This window comes from Podarcis vaucheri (assembly GCF_965113315.1).
Source record: "Podarcis vaucheri genome assembly, chromosome: 12".
Lineage (NCBI taxonomy): Eukaryota > Metazoa > Chordata > Lepidosauria > Squamata > Lacertidae > Podarcis > Podarcis vaucheri.
In genome coordinates, this window is record NC_138750.1 from 37276824 (window position 1) to 37291163 (window position 14340).

The 14340-nt window shown below is 42.1% G+C and overlaps 2 protein-coding genes across 4 annotated transcripts; one reads left to right on the plus strand and one right to left on the minus strand.

The window, feature by feature from the left end:
* Positions 1–330: 330 nt before the first annotated feature.
* On the plus strand, positions 331–8955 carry CLXN (calaxin). Of its 2 annotated transcripts, none has more exons than XM_082194216.1 (6): positions 331–698; positions 1957–2112; positions 4735–4839; positions 6013–6164; positions 6950–7054; positions 8605–8955. In XM_082194216.1, the coding sequence occupies exons 1-6, from the start codon at positions 641–643 to the stop codon at positions 8653–8655; spliced, it is 627 nt and encodes a 208-aa protein (XP_082050342.1). In that variant the 5' UTR covers positions 331–640; the 3' UTR covers positions 8656–8955. The 2 variants fall into 2 exon arrangements, 1 of the variants encoding a protein (XP_082050342.1); XR_014212700.1 differs by having other exon boundaries at positions 334–698; positions 6013–6178.
* On the minus strand, positions 8894–14175 carry RBM48 (RNA binding motif protein 48). 2 transcript variants are annotated; one of them, XM_082194188.1, is made up of 5 exons: positions 14013–14175; positions 11530–11720; positions 11167–11312; positions 9622–10160; positions 8894–9094 (listed from the first exon to the last, which is right to left on the minus strand). In XM_082194188.1, the coding sequence occupies exons 1-5, from the start codon at positions 14136–14138 to the stop codon at positions 8990–8992; spliced, it is 1107 nt and encodes a 368-aa protein (XP_082050314.1). In that variant the 5' UTR covers positions 14139–14175; the 3' UTR covers positions 8894–8989. The 2 variants fall into 2 exon arrangements, with proteins under 2 accessions (XP_082050314.1, XP_082050315.1); XM_082194189.1 differs by having other exon boundaries at positions 11530–11677; positions 14013–14153.
* Between the last annotated feature and the right edge of the window lie 165 nt (positions 14176–14340).

The window sequence follows — 14340 nt, forward strand, 5'->3', positions numbered from 1 at the left end:
TCGCACCTAGGCTCACACCAGCTTTAGATATCGGTGGAAAGCGAATTGTTACAGGTGAGAATTTAGACCTGGGGATCCCTGCACATGAAAGCATCATTGAAACATGCAGGATTTTGTCAGCAGCCAAGTAGAAAGAATGGTGGGAGCAGCTGGCTCCAAAGGACAAAGAAGTTACTTGCTCTTTTTGGGGGGTCTTAATTACAGCTTAATGCTAGCCCCATACAAATCAGTGGGGCGGGTAACGAGGGTCTGGGGCGGGGGTGTCGGTCTGGCGCTATATATGCCGTACCATATATTCTCCCTCCTCCAGTTTCTTTTATTCAATGTCCATAGTCCCCACGGTAACCAAACCAGCCAAGCAGCCCGCCTTCCGCCCTGAGTTTCCTTCCCTCGGGCTATTCCTCCTTGGTTCACTTCGGACCCTAAAAACGCCACAGACAAGGAGCAGAGTGACTGAGGGAAGGGCGAGCCCCAGGGCGGCAAACGTTGCCAGCCTAAAGAGAGCCTTAAGAGGGTCGGGAGCGCCCGCCGCCTTCCATTGCGCCTCTCGCGTCGGGAGCGGCCGGCCGGGCGGAGCCTCCGTTGCCACGGCCACCGCGTGGCGGCTTGTGGCGTCCGCGGTCGCCCGAGGAGCCCCGAGATGAACAGGAAGAAGCAGCAGAAGCTCGCCGAGTCGCTGTGCAGAACCGCGAGGCACTGTGAGTGGCAGGCGGGCCTTCCCTTCCCCACTCCCGCCAAAAAAATTGTTTTTAAAGATGGCTGTCCCCGCAGCATTTGCCCTGACGCTTTTTACACGCGGTCAGTCCGTTCAGGGCGTCGGAGCGAGGCCACCAGGGAGCCCCGGTTGACACGCGTGTTCGTGGGTGCGCCCACAGGGGTGTTGTTGAGCGGATAAAGCAGGGCCCCGCTGACCTCCACAGAGGAAGGCAGCGTAGAAATGCAATAATGAAAGCATACACGGGGGCCCCAAGGTCCACACATAGTTTTAGCAGCGTAGGATATGGCCCTCAACATTGGCTGGGAACCCAGTTTCAGCAACTCCTAAGAAAGGCAGCAACCCCAAAATTTCTTTTTCAGGTTGCAGTTCTACCGTGGGTGTTTTCCCCATTGATAACTTCTGAGTAGACATGCACAGGATTCCACCATGGAGCTAGAAATCCAGTGTATTCCTTTGGTTGCTCAGAGGAGCCCATGTTTTCCAATGCCCATTGTGTGCTGTTGTTTTTAATTTGTCACCATATCAACATGGGTCTCCTCCCAGGTGAATGTGCTCTCTTGCTTTTTGAGGTGCGTTTGGTGACAACACAGTGCCCTGTAGGCAGAATGTCTTGTCTTGCAAGGTTAGATCCTATTTCTCTTTCAGCTCAATTCCCCTGGTGTCTGAAGCCTTTTCTTTTTAAACAAGCTTTCGGTTTTATGGCTTTTTTGGCTCCGAGATCCCTATTTTTAACCCCTATTTTTAATGCGGTTTTTTCCCTCCTGGATTGTGTTTGGCATATATTTAGCGTTTTAAGAGGTATTGTGGGGGTTTTGTTATGCTTTGTTAGCTGCTTTCAATATCTCCTTTGGGAGGGAAAGGGGGGTAGAATTGTTTGTTTGTTTGTGTGTGTGTGTGTATAAAAACATGTTGTCTGCCACATTGCAGCTACCCAAGAGTTGTAACTAACTTTCAAAACCATGCTAAAGACCAGGTTGTGACTGAACCCCTTTCAATAAATGTACTGTTGTTATGAAGATATACAGCGCAATCCTAGAATCCTAGCACATGCCTACTCAGAAAGATCTGCAATGTCAAAGAGGCCTGAGCAAATAAAAAGGTCTGTATCTGATGCCGAAAGGATTCCACCCTGGACAAGACTTCCTGGGGAAAGCATAACAGAACAGGCTATAAATATTGTGGAGATTTTTCCTTTTTTACCACTCGCTTATTGCCATAACTTCTATTTTATTTCATAGTCAATAAATTTGAAGTGGAATGTCTTATAAAGCTTTTCAACAATTTGGGGGTGGAACCCAGCGACCGGCATGCTGCTGTTGGTTTGGATCGTAACTCCTTTCGAAATATCCTGCATGTCACATTTGGTATGACAGATGACATGATTATGGACAGAGGTAAGATTACATAAATTCTTGCAAAATTGTGATATATGTAAAACATCTTTTAAAATAGCATCTCGCATAGTTTTGAAAACATTTCTATTCCAGTACCCTATAGTTATTCACAACATCAATATATGATCAATTCAAATATATGAACAATTATTATCAATATGATAATAATTGTTCTGGTATTACATTAAATGCTTTACTGTTTCTTACTAATAACAACCCATGAATATGCATGAGTAATAGGTAGGTACTGGGAGTACTGTTTGTGTTTGCCGTTTATAATGTGGTTTTTGAGCAACTCAAAAATGGCACCAATACAAATATTGCTATACAAGTTGCTATGTAGCTCGGGGACCACCATCCTTTTGGGGACAGTGGGGGAACATTTGGGAGTCTGAGAAGCTATTGTGGGCACAACATACACTGCAGTCATTGAGGCACACATGCTTCACATTCACTGCAATTGTGCATGCTTGCATGCTCCACTGCCACTGGCATGCACATTCCCCACCCCCACTCCAACAATTAGGGTTACAAAGAATATTCTAACTTATTTCGAGTCTAGTTTGGCGGGGAGGGAAGAGAGGAGTTGATCTTTCTGGACAGTGCACTATTTATGTATGCATGTGAGGCTCACCTCTCCCAAAGGGTGTGGGAGAATGTGACACGTTCAATACCAAGATGAAAATCTGCCAGGCTTGCATGTTGAGCATGCTGCTTTATGGAAGTGGTAAAGGTAAAGGGACCCCTGACCATTAGGTCCAGTCATGACCGACTCTGAGGTTGTGGTGCTCATCTTGCTTTATTGGCCGAGGGAGCCGGCGTACAGCTTCTGGGTCATGTGGCCAGCATGACTAAGCCACTTCTGGCGAACCAGGGCAGCGCACAAAAGCGCTGTTTACCTTCCCGCCGGAGCGGTACCTATTTATCTATTTGCACTTTGGCGTGCTTTCGAACTGCTAGGTTGGCAGGAGCAGGGATCGAGCAACGGGAGCTCATCCCGTCCCGGGGATTCAAACCACCGACTTTCTGATCAGCAAGCCCTAGGCTCTGTGGTTTAACCCACAGCAATTTACAACCATCAGGAGCGATGCCTCAACACCTTCCACATGTGCTGTGTCCGGAAAATTTTGGGCTATCACAAGACAGGACAGAGTTTCAAACAAAGATGTGCTCTCCAAAGCCCACATTCTCAGCGTGTTCACACTCCTGTCTCAGAGACATCTGTGCTGGCTTGGTCATGTCCACAGAATGGAAGATGGCAGGATCCCAAAGGACGTGCTCTACAGGGAGCTGGTTTCAGGCACCATGCCTGTTGACAGACCAACTGTGTGTTAAAAGGTGTCTGCAAATGTAACATGAAGGCTGGCAACATCAACCCTGCTGTGTGGGAATGCTTTGCAGATAAAAGTGCCTGGAGACAGAGAGTCAGGTGATGCATCCCTAGCAATGACCAGATGAGGAATGGCCGATGGGAGGAACACAGAGAGAAGAAACACCATGGTGCGTCTGCAGCAGCACAACCAGACACCTTCATCTGCCCCAGCTGCAACAAAACATGTCTCTCCCGTAATGGTCTCTATAGCTACAGCAGGCACTGTAACCTTCCAACCGTTTGACTTTACCTCCAAAGGCACACTCCTCCATTGTCTCCTGAGACAGATGGTTGCCAACAGCATAAGGCATTTATACCCTGCCCTTTAGCCAACAAAACCATAAGAGCTATTTAAAATAAATTGGTACTAAGCCAAACCTCACAATTCAAAAAGATATGGCACACAAAGAAAAAGAAATGGGAAGATGGAAATGCAAGCTCAAGAACAATCGCTTCAAGTTATAGTTCTTAACTGTTCCTCCAAACATTAACTTGCAATAATTCAGCTTTTTCTAATTTGCTGAAAATGTCTGTTCAAAGTAGCAATCTTCCCCCAATATCAGTTTATTGGCATAGAATAGTGGAGACATTTGCATTAGACACATTATACTAACTCATTTTGAGCAGTAGTCTAAGTCCTTGCTCTGTGCAGCATTGTGTAGCATGACAAGAACATTTCTGTTGCTCTAATGAGGCAATTTAGATGAGTAGCAGTTAAAGTGTAAAGTACACTACAGCTGTTAAAATGTCATCAGAAGCTATGGTTACTAAATTACATAACCGTGTTTTTAAAACTCCCACTTGGTGACACAGAATTGTTCCAGCATTATGACTTGGATCCAAATGCTACTTTAGGTTTACAAAGAGGTCACGGGCCCTGTAGGATTTGTTTTTCTTTTGAACAAAAGACCCCCTCCCCTCCTCTGTATGCCACATCAGAAGCTGCTTTTGAAAAACCCCTCCGTTTCAAATACAAGTAGCTATATTAAAGGGGAAGCTGTTTTTTTGAGAGCTACAAATCTAAAGTTCCTCTGGGTCCAAAGAACTTGTGGATGAAGAATTGTTTTGAAATTTCTAAAGGAATTCTTGTGTATTTGAACCATATAGTTTGTAAGACACAAAGACATTGGGTGAGCGATTGAAGAAAGGTAAAGGGACCCCTGACCATTAGGTCCAGTCGTGAGCGATTACTTTGCTGAAAATAATTTACAGTATTTTGAAATATACCATAACTTTTCTTCTCCTTTCAGTGTTCCGTGCTTTTGATAAAGACAATGACAGCTGTGTCAGTGTAACAGAATGGGTAGAAGGTTTATCAATATTTCTTCGGGGGACACTGGAGGAAAAAATAAAATGTAAGATTTCCGTACCATTAGCAGGTTTTTACGCTAGTCTTAAAATCTAAGACAATTTAAATGACAAGTGTATTGCTAAAGTATGCGAGCGATTTACTTTTAAAAATAGGAATGTTTCATCACTCATTTTACTACATTTTTATCCCGCCTTTCTTTCAAAGTGCTCAGGTGGCATGTGTGGTTCATCAGTCTTGTGCTTTTATTGTTGAAAACCCTGTAAGTAGATGAGGCCAAATTAAACTTAGGACAGGCCCTAAGTTTAATTTAGTTTATATGATGATCCATTTTCCAGCTGTGAACCAACATTGCTTCACAATGTTGTTATTTGCATCATAACAAGAGAATACAGTACAACAAAACAATAAGGATCAATCCTTTAAATCAATGGGGGGAAATATTGAGACATTTTGTTTTTGAATAGGGATTTGAACCCATATCGTCTCTGTTTAATTCCAACACTACAAAATTCCCTGACTGTGAACCCAGATCTTATGAACCATCCTAGTTTGTAGTTTAGGTCCTTTAGGTAAGAATGAGAAGGCCGCTCTTATAGCCACTCCTTCTGCAGCTGTTTTTACAAAGTACTTGTTGTCATGTATTCCATCACCAACTATACTGCCTTCACTACCATAGAGTATATATCATTTTGGGAATGGCCAGTCTACTGTAATACTGAGTTTGTTTTCAAAGAATTTGCTTTCCAAAATCTGGTATTGTGTCTGAATATATAAGGCACGTAGATAAAATGTTTCCTGTTATCAGTCTTAGGATTCACTTCATATTCTCTCTCTCTCTCTCTCTCTCTCTCTCTCTCTCTCTCTCACACACACACACACACACACACACACACACTTCACAAAAGGTAGGTGGTCCTGCAGGAAATGCAAAAGAAAAGTAAATGTATGAATAAACAGGAAGTAAGTGTCTAGCTTGGGGGTGTATAGAGTTAGGTTGATTTAAAGCCAATATATGATATTTGACTATAAATATGCAGCAGCTTATTTGGGGGAGGGGGGAATTCCACAAAATGTCTAAAAATTGGCTTCAACAGAGCAGTTCTTGGTTTACTTACTTTAAATATAACCTAGTATCAGCTAAGTTCTCTCATTATGTAAAAGTGCTTTATTTGATATGTATGCCTGCTTTACATTAAATCATTTGTCCTTTCCAAAGATTGTTTTGAGGTCTATGACATGAACAGTGATGGATATATTTCACGGGAGGAAATGTTTCATATGCTGAAGAACAGCCTGCTAAAGCAGCCATCGGAAGAAGATCCTGATGAAGGAATTAAAGATTTAGTAGAAATTACTTTGAAGAAAATGGCAAGTATTGTAATGTAAATATATAGTTTCTCATGCTTTTGTGCTCGTATCTATAATGTGCTCATATGAACTGTTGGTTTATGGTAAGAGAAGCTCTGCACCCACATTTTTACAGATGAAAAAGAAGCACAAATTGATTCAATCTCTCCAAGAATACCTAAAAAGATAATTCAGCAGACCATCTCCTGAGTACAGTACAGTGGTGCCCCGCAAGACGAAATTAATTCGTTCCGCAATTTTTGCCTTCTAACGAATTTTTCTTCTTGCGAAGCACGGTTTAAACGGTTTAACAAAGTCGCAAGACGTTTTCGTCTTGCGAAGCAAGCGCATAGGGGAATTCGTCTGCGAGGCAAATCGCGAATGAAAAAACCTTTCGTCTAGCGAGTTTTTTGTCTTGCGAGGCATTCGTCTTGCGGGGCACCACTGTATACTAATTGGCAATACCAGGTCAAAGTGCTTGCAAGAACTGGAGCAAAATACTTCTAAAGGCATCAGCAAGGCAGAGAAACATATACAATAGTAGCGAAAAGCATTTCATTATACTATGCTAGCAAGCTGACAGTGCATTTGTATCTCTAGTCAAAATAAGCCCATTGGGTTCAATGAGGCTTAGTCAGTTAAATGTCAAAATAAAAAAATTCCTTCCAGTAGCACCTTAAAGACCAACTAAGTTAGTTCTTGGTATGAGCTTTCGTGTGCATGCACACTTCTTCAGATAAGAAGTCAGTTAAATGTATATGCATCCTAAATGCAACTGAATTAACTAAAAATACCTGCTTTTGCAGGACTATGACCATGACGGCAAACTCTCTTATGCGGATTTTGAAAACGCTGTGAGAGATGAAAACCTCCTTTTAGAAGCATTTGGACCATGCTTACCTGATATAAAGGTATTTATGCAATCTATAAATGCCAGAGTTGATACAATCAGAGGCAGGTGAAGCTTGTGGGCTGCCTAGTCATGCTGTTACGGATACCCTTCAGCTTGTGCAATATGCTGACACAATCTGCTTGGAGAAACTGTTTACTAGGCATTTGCCTTTCCTGATTATTGAGATCTGCCAGACGTGCGCTGGGTGTGTAGAGGTAGTGAATGTCTCCTTGAGATGATATGGTTCCCCTTTTAAATAGCCAATAGCACTAGTAGGCTCCCCTTTTAAATAGCCATTTTTTGGGGGAGAACTACCACCTTGTTTTAAATATTCTATTCTTGGGCAAGGTGGTGGTGCAAATGACAGCTGGACAACTCCAGGCAGTATTGGATAACGCTGGTTATTTGGATCCATTCCAAAGTTTTTCTTCCTAGTTTTGGGAAGAACAGCCTTCCTTCTTCTGAATATAAGGGGGGGGGGGCACAGCTTTATCAGTTCTCTGCAACCTCGGAGGCTTGCAATATCATAAACCATAGTGTCATTCTGGGTGGTTTGGCTGACCAGGTTTGACACAGGTGGAATGTAGCTGTGGTGACAATGATTCTCAGAGGCGTTGAGGGTGGGACACTAACCACCATGGATGGAAGTTCTTGATAGGGTTGCACTCCCCCCCCCCCCAAAAGAACCAAGTTTGCAGTTTGGGACTACTGCTGGCCTCTGGGCAGTGATTCAAAAGAAACAGAAATGCCTCCAATTTCCTGCCAAAAATACCACACTGTACTTAGATAAAAACTTAATAAATGCTGTCCCAGAGCAAGTTGTATGGAGCCTGAAGAACATGTTCACATTTCTACAAACTGTTAAACAGTTTGCAAACTCTGTTAACACCTTTCTGTTTAGGTGCCTTGGGGGTCATACTTGGCCATGGCATAGGGCTACATTTCAAAATACAGTATTTATTTATTTTTAAAGTGAAAAATCAGGATAGAAAGACGTTTGTGGTTATGGGTGTTTTCAGAAGCACAAGCCCAGAAATTCCCAAGTACAGTCATACTTGTTACGTTCAGTTCAGGTTACATCTTTTCACGTTGTACCCCGCGGCGACCAAGAAGTAACGGAATGGGTTACTTCCAGGTTTCGCCGCTCACACATGTGCAGACGCTCAAAATGATGTCACGCACATGTGCAGAAGCAGCGAATTGCGACCCGCAGACATGGGTTACGTTCTGCTCATGTTGCAAACGGGGCTCCAGAATAGATCCCGTTCGCAACCAGAGGTACCACTGTAACACGAAAAAACTGTGGTTGTTTTTTAATTGATGGGAGCCTCGAGAACAAGTTGTGATATGACATGGGAGTTTGCTGTTCACATTGGAAGGAGCAGAAATCCCACTGAGGCCTGCACATTAAATGCATAATAAAGATTCCTTGATATAAGAGGAAAGTATTAAAAAATTACTGTTAAAGTATAGTGTTAATGTTTTAAGCTTCAGAGGTATTTTATATTGTATAAGACTAATCATATAATAAATACTTATTTTAAAAAACATTCTCATTTTACTTTACAGTGCAGAATGGCATTTGAATCACAAGCATTCCAAGATAGTCCCGATCTGTAGCTCAACAAATGACTTATACTATGTGAATGTCCTTGAAAAGGATACCATTAATCTTTTTAAGTAAAGGCAAGTCAGAAATACTTTTCTCTATACCTTTTCCTCTATTTTCATAATGCCTTCATTTCAATATACTTGCTAGAAAAACCAGTAAGACATTAATGGAAAATATTTTGATGTGTCTACACTCTTGTGAAGCAATACATTCATAAGGACTACAAAAACAATGGAACAAGGTACATTTTAGTTGAATTTCAGCATAATTGCTAAGTTTATTAAATAAAATGTACAAAAATGCTTTAATTATGCCAGATCAAGCCATACTTTCTAGTAAGAACTATATTCGTCGTCTTTGCTTTAATGTTGGCTTTGCTTGACTATTCACTGATATTCCACCAGATAGATCTGGAGTTTGAACTGGAGTCTGAACAGGAACCACAACCTAATATGGAAAGAGGAAACTAAACTTAGTACATTTTAATTATTCATTAAGCAGTTACTCTAGCTAGATCTTCCAGACAGTTAACTGAACTAGCTGTACAGCAGGGAGTCAAATAAGCAAATTTTCTAATGACTTGCAGCTATTTCTCGATTTACATTTCACCCTACAAATTGTGTCACTAATTATTTTTAGAACCAAAATAAAGAAGGTCCTCTAGGATACGAAGAAACATGGTTTTTGCTAATAATTTTTAGACCAATCTGCAGCCATAAACAAGAAGTGCCAGCAAGCTAGTAACACAAATAGTCAACTTTACAAACCTTCCCTTAAGCTGCACAGTATTAACATTTAAATGAAAGTTCTCTAATGCAAGAAGAATATGAGGCACCTTTGTCCTTCATTCCTCTCTCAAGTAGCTATGCTTAAGAAATCAACATAAGACATAGAAGAGCAGCTTATCACCTTAAATAAACAACTGCTATCCAATTTCAGAACTACAGACCACATATTTTGAAAATATAGCATACCTCCTTTAGTTTATTACGAATCAAGTTTGCTGAGGTATTCAATGACTCATCCTCCAGGTCTATTTTAGGTGTTTCTGGTAACCTTGGACCAATAATTATTTCTTCACTATTAATGTCTTTTCCAAAAAGGGCAAGTTTGTTGTCTTCATCTCGTCTCCTCTTTCGTTCCTGCAGCTGAGTTGTTCGAGGCATAAATCTGCCAAGTCCATTAGTACAAGGAACCTTTCTTTGCGGGTCGCAGTGGGTTAATGTATTGTGAACTCCTTGCTGAGCCATTAGCGTCCTCTGGCCTGAACACTCAGCTGCTTCAGCACAGTCACTAACATTCCGAGGTGCTGCTAACATACTCTGACATTGCTGTCCTAAAGGAGATGTTACACTTCTCAGTGGCAATTCATAGTAGGATGATTGCTGAGGATGACCAAGATGTACAGATTGATTCCAGTTACTAGTGGCCGCCTGAGATGTACAAGATCCAGAAGCATCTAGCTGCACAGCCTTCTGAAAACTTGTACTGGAATTCTTTACCTGCAGTTGATCTTAAACATAAAACACAAGCCGTTAACATTTTGACTACCTAATATTTTTACACAAAAATACTTTTGAGTACGACTGTGCTACAATGGAATAATTTGGCTTTAATACTGGCATTTGTATTAGAATCATAGGAGTTGGAAGGGTTCCCAAGGGTCATTTAGTTAAATCTTCTGCAATGCAGAAATCCTGCTCACAGCGACCCTGGATGGGCTCAAACCACCAACCTTCTGGTTAACAGCCAGATGCAGTGACCCGTTGTGCCACTGAAGGCACAATTCAATGTTCATATTTTAGAGAGGACAAGTACTAGTTTTAACTACTATGCTAATTCTTAAAAATTTTCATTGGCAAAATGGAAATGTTCCTCCCAAAGTAGAGGTGTCGCCACAAACACCGCCAAGGAGAAAAACTGTTTAAACTTTCCACCTATTGAGGACTTAATCCTGCTTGTGAGGGAAGAGGCATGTGGCACCAATTTACACTTCAAAAAAGTTCATGTTAAATGCAAAGGTGTGTTAAATATCATATTACTTTGGCCCTGAGTTTACCCTGGAACAAATCGCAATGGAAGAGCCAGGTTTGTTTTATAAAGTTGCTGCTTGCCACCCTACACACTTTAGGAGGAAGAGCAGGATATAAATTAAATCGTAATAATGGCTACGTACAAGAGAGTCAAAACATTTTTCTACTAGACTAAGTAGCCAGTGGATAGGGTTTCCTTCATATTTTATATATGACAATTGAGCAATAGTTCTGTCAGACTGATGGCTAGTATGCTTGTAGTCTAACAGCTTTATACATCCGTTAAAGGCAAACGATTGTTTTAATAAACTATTATTCAAATTGCATCCTGCAGATATCTCTGGCACTGGTTGTGCTGTTTGCCTCTACTCGTTCCTTGTAGCACAGCATACTGTGGTGGATTTGGAGTAATACAGAATGAATTCAAATTTAACTAAGCATACAAACCGAAGACATTTAATTTTAGGGAAGTATACAGACACAAACCTTTGCTATTAGTTGCTTTTGCTATATACTTCCTCCTGTCTTGTAGTTTCTCTCTCGTCTCCTGTATAGTCTCAAATTCTGGAGCATAGCACACATGCAGCAAACTGCCAAAGAAACTCCGTTCATCCAGTTTTCTTTTGGCTATCCTAACAAAGATGAAAGTTAAGTCAGACATTAAACACTATCAAGTTACAGCAGCAAACATTTTAAAATTTGTTTGCTCCTAAAACAAAGTTCAGTTATGGCATCACAAAAATCCATTTAACTTACACACAAATATTACTTAACAAAAAAGTCAACACTGAGTTACTATAGGGTCGTGGGGGAAAGGAAGATGGGCTATTTTTGAAAAATTACAAATACCTTGCACTCTGTATTTTTTGGAACTTGATCAGGTAAACTTCTGTAAACTCTTCTGCTGGATAGTCATCTAGTGGGTTATATTCTTCAATGGTTCCATACAATGCAAATTGCTCAACTAATTCCTTCATAACACCCAGGGCAGGCACACCTTGTATTAACAAATATCGAGATTCTAAGTTGATGGTATAAACCTGAAAAACCACAGCCACATTAATATTTTTTGCCTCAGTTACAATCTCAAGTACCTGCTTGTTAAAATATGCTTTTAAGTGTTATACTATTCTGAACTCAATCATCCATAGACAGCTCTAATGTAAAGCAACTCAATTAGTATGAGTGCTATACAGGAGAAGCAGAGCTTGTTCATTTAATAATGATTGCCAACTGTAACCAAGATATTAAGAACAAGCCTCATTTTTTTAGCTGATACTACCCTAAATTGGTTATATAATATTTGAACAAATGTTAGTTATTGGTCAGTATACAAACGATGTAAATAAATAGGTATTTTAATAAATTAATTACTTGGTAAGTACCCTTAGGATAGCCCTTGTTCACCCAGAAATTGAAAATATTTCACCAACTATAGAATTACAAAGGTCATGGTGGTTATATGTCACCTTATAGATCATATGTGCTGCTTTTGGACTTCCCATAGGCATAATTGGTTGGCAACTGTGGGGAGCAGCCAGGATGTTGGACTATTTAGGCTTTGGCTAATCTGCGGGTGGTGCTGTGGTCTAAACCACTGAGCCTAGGGCTTGCCGATTGGAAGGTCGGCGCTTCGAATCCCCGCAATGGGGTGAGCTCCTGTTGCTCAGTCCCAGCTCCTGCCAACATAGCAGTTCGAAGGCATGTCAAAGTGCAAGTAGATAGATACTGCTCCGGCAGGAAGGTAAATGGCATTTCCGTACGCTGCTCTGGCTTCGCCAGAAGCGGCTTAGTCATGCTGGCCACATGACCCAGAAAAACTCTGCGGACAAACGTCAGCTCTCTCGGCCAGTAAAGCGAGATGAGAGCTGCAACCCTAGAGTCGTTCGTGACTGGACTTAACTGTCAGGTGTCCTTTACCTTTAATCCAGTAGGGCACTTATGTTCTTCTAACTTTTGTGCATGTGTGGCATTTTTTGCAACACCCCTGAAGCAAGTTACAGTGGGGGGATGTCAATGGATATCTGATGCAGAGATTCTTGAAAAGAACACGGTACCTTTTTCTGATCCAAGATAATACTTACTTTCTTAAGCAAGAATGCATAATCAGGATAATTTAGTTATGTCTTACAGTTGAGAGTTCCTAGAATACTAGGAAAATGTAATACTGAAGTGAGCTTACATCCAACCCTCAGTATAAAAGTACAATAAAACATCTCAACAAATATATGCCAATCCTAAAATACCCCTCTTTGGAGGACTGCATTTGCCACAGTTTATTCATCGTATACAGATATAGAATGATCTATGTAGGGAGAAACAGCATCACCTATACTTGAATTTAGATTTGACAATTAAAGAAAATAATCCTATCAGTACACAATTGCTTCTGAAGAAAGACAGCCAAGCTGCAAGTAACAAATCGCTCTTCTGGCAAAGAAGTATTTTCATAAAGCAAAGTATTTGCTATACACTATGAATTCCAAAGGAGGGGCTACTACAGAAGGTGGTCAACCACCAGCACAATCTGTATCTATGGGAGCTAGAATTACTCCCTAGTTCCCTTGAAAAGGAGATTAGACAATTTCACAGAAAACAGCTGTATGAGTGTCTTCTTCATTTAGCCATGAGAGCTAAATGGAGCCTCCACACTCAGAGGCAGCACTGTATATCAATAAGCACTCTGGTCAGTGACCGAAATAAATCTATTCATTTGATTGTATATCAATAAACAGCAGTCACTGGAGGAGGAAAAGCTACATGCCTTTCTTGCGGCTCTCATGAGCATTCGGCTGGACATTAGGAGAAACATACAAAAATAACAAGAGCCTGCTGGATCTGGCCAGCGACCCATCTGGTCCAGCATCCTGTTCAGTTGACCAACCAGATGCTTGTGAGAAACCCACAGGCAGGATTCGACCACAAAGAGCACTCGTCCCCTCCTGTGGCTTCCAGCAACTGGTATTCAGAAGCATTACTGCTTTCAACAAGATGCTGAAGGGAATTCGGTCTCATTCGGCAGGCCATTTCCTCCTGTCAACGTGGTTCGTTGACATTCTCTCAGGATCCATCCCTTGCTTTATTTGCGGTGTAGTTATGGGGCTTGCGTTTATTTCAGCAAAGTCCAGTCGTGTCAACTAGCACCCAACGCGCCCCCCTAGATTGCCTGCAGCCGCTTAGAGATCTCCCACTGTTTCCAACTGATTTTGGTCGGTCATTTGTGTTAGCATACCGCCTTCCAGAGGGAGGATGCCAGAAGACGTGGGGAAGGGAGCTGCGCAAACACACGCAGGTAGGCGGGCCCAAGCCGCCGCCCCCCCCCCGCGCTTTACCTTCACCGCGCGTGGCCTGCGCCCCTCGCGATATTTGGCGCGCGAGGCACAGATCGATTGCTGCGCGTGGTGCTGATAGACGCCGCCGACTTCGCCTCCGCCGCTCTGGTCACCAGCCGCCGCCATCTTCCCGTCACCCGCCTCGCCCTCCCTCCCCTGTCGCACATTCCAAACGCCACTCGTCTTCCTCCCGCCGTCTCCCCGCCCCCCTCCCACAAAAACAACCAATCCGGTAGAGCTAAATCAGGTATAACGCGCTCTCATTGGAAGGCTGGGGTAAGCGGGTGAAAGTTGAACCGAACCAGGAAACAAAACAAGGAGCCGAACC

Coding starts and splice junctions, on each gene's coding strand:
- CLXN (XM_082194216.1), top strand. CDS start 641: ATGAACAGGAAGAAGCAGCAGAAGCTCGCCGAGTCGCTGTGCAGAACC. Junction 699..1,956: donor GTGCAGAACCGCGAGGCACT/GTGAGTGGCAGG, acceptor TTTATTTCATAG/TCAATAAATTTGAAGTGGAA. Junction 4,840..6,012: donor ACTGGAGGAAAAAATAAAAT/GTAAGATTTCCG, acceptor TCCTTTCCAAAG/ATTGTTTTGAGGTCTATGAC.
- RBM48 (XM_082194188.1), bottom strand. CDS start 14,138: ATGGCGGCGGCTGGTGACCAGAGCGGCGGAGGCGAAGTCGGCGGCGTC. Junction 11,721..14,012: donor GCAGGCCACGCGCGGTGAAG/GTAAAGCGCGGG, acceptor GTGGTTTTTCAG/GTTTATACCATCAACTTAGA. Junction 9,095..9,621: donor TTCGTAATAAACTAAAGGAG/GTATGCTATATT, acceptor TTTCCATATTAG/GTTGTGGTTCCTGTTCAGAC.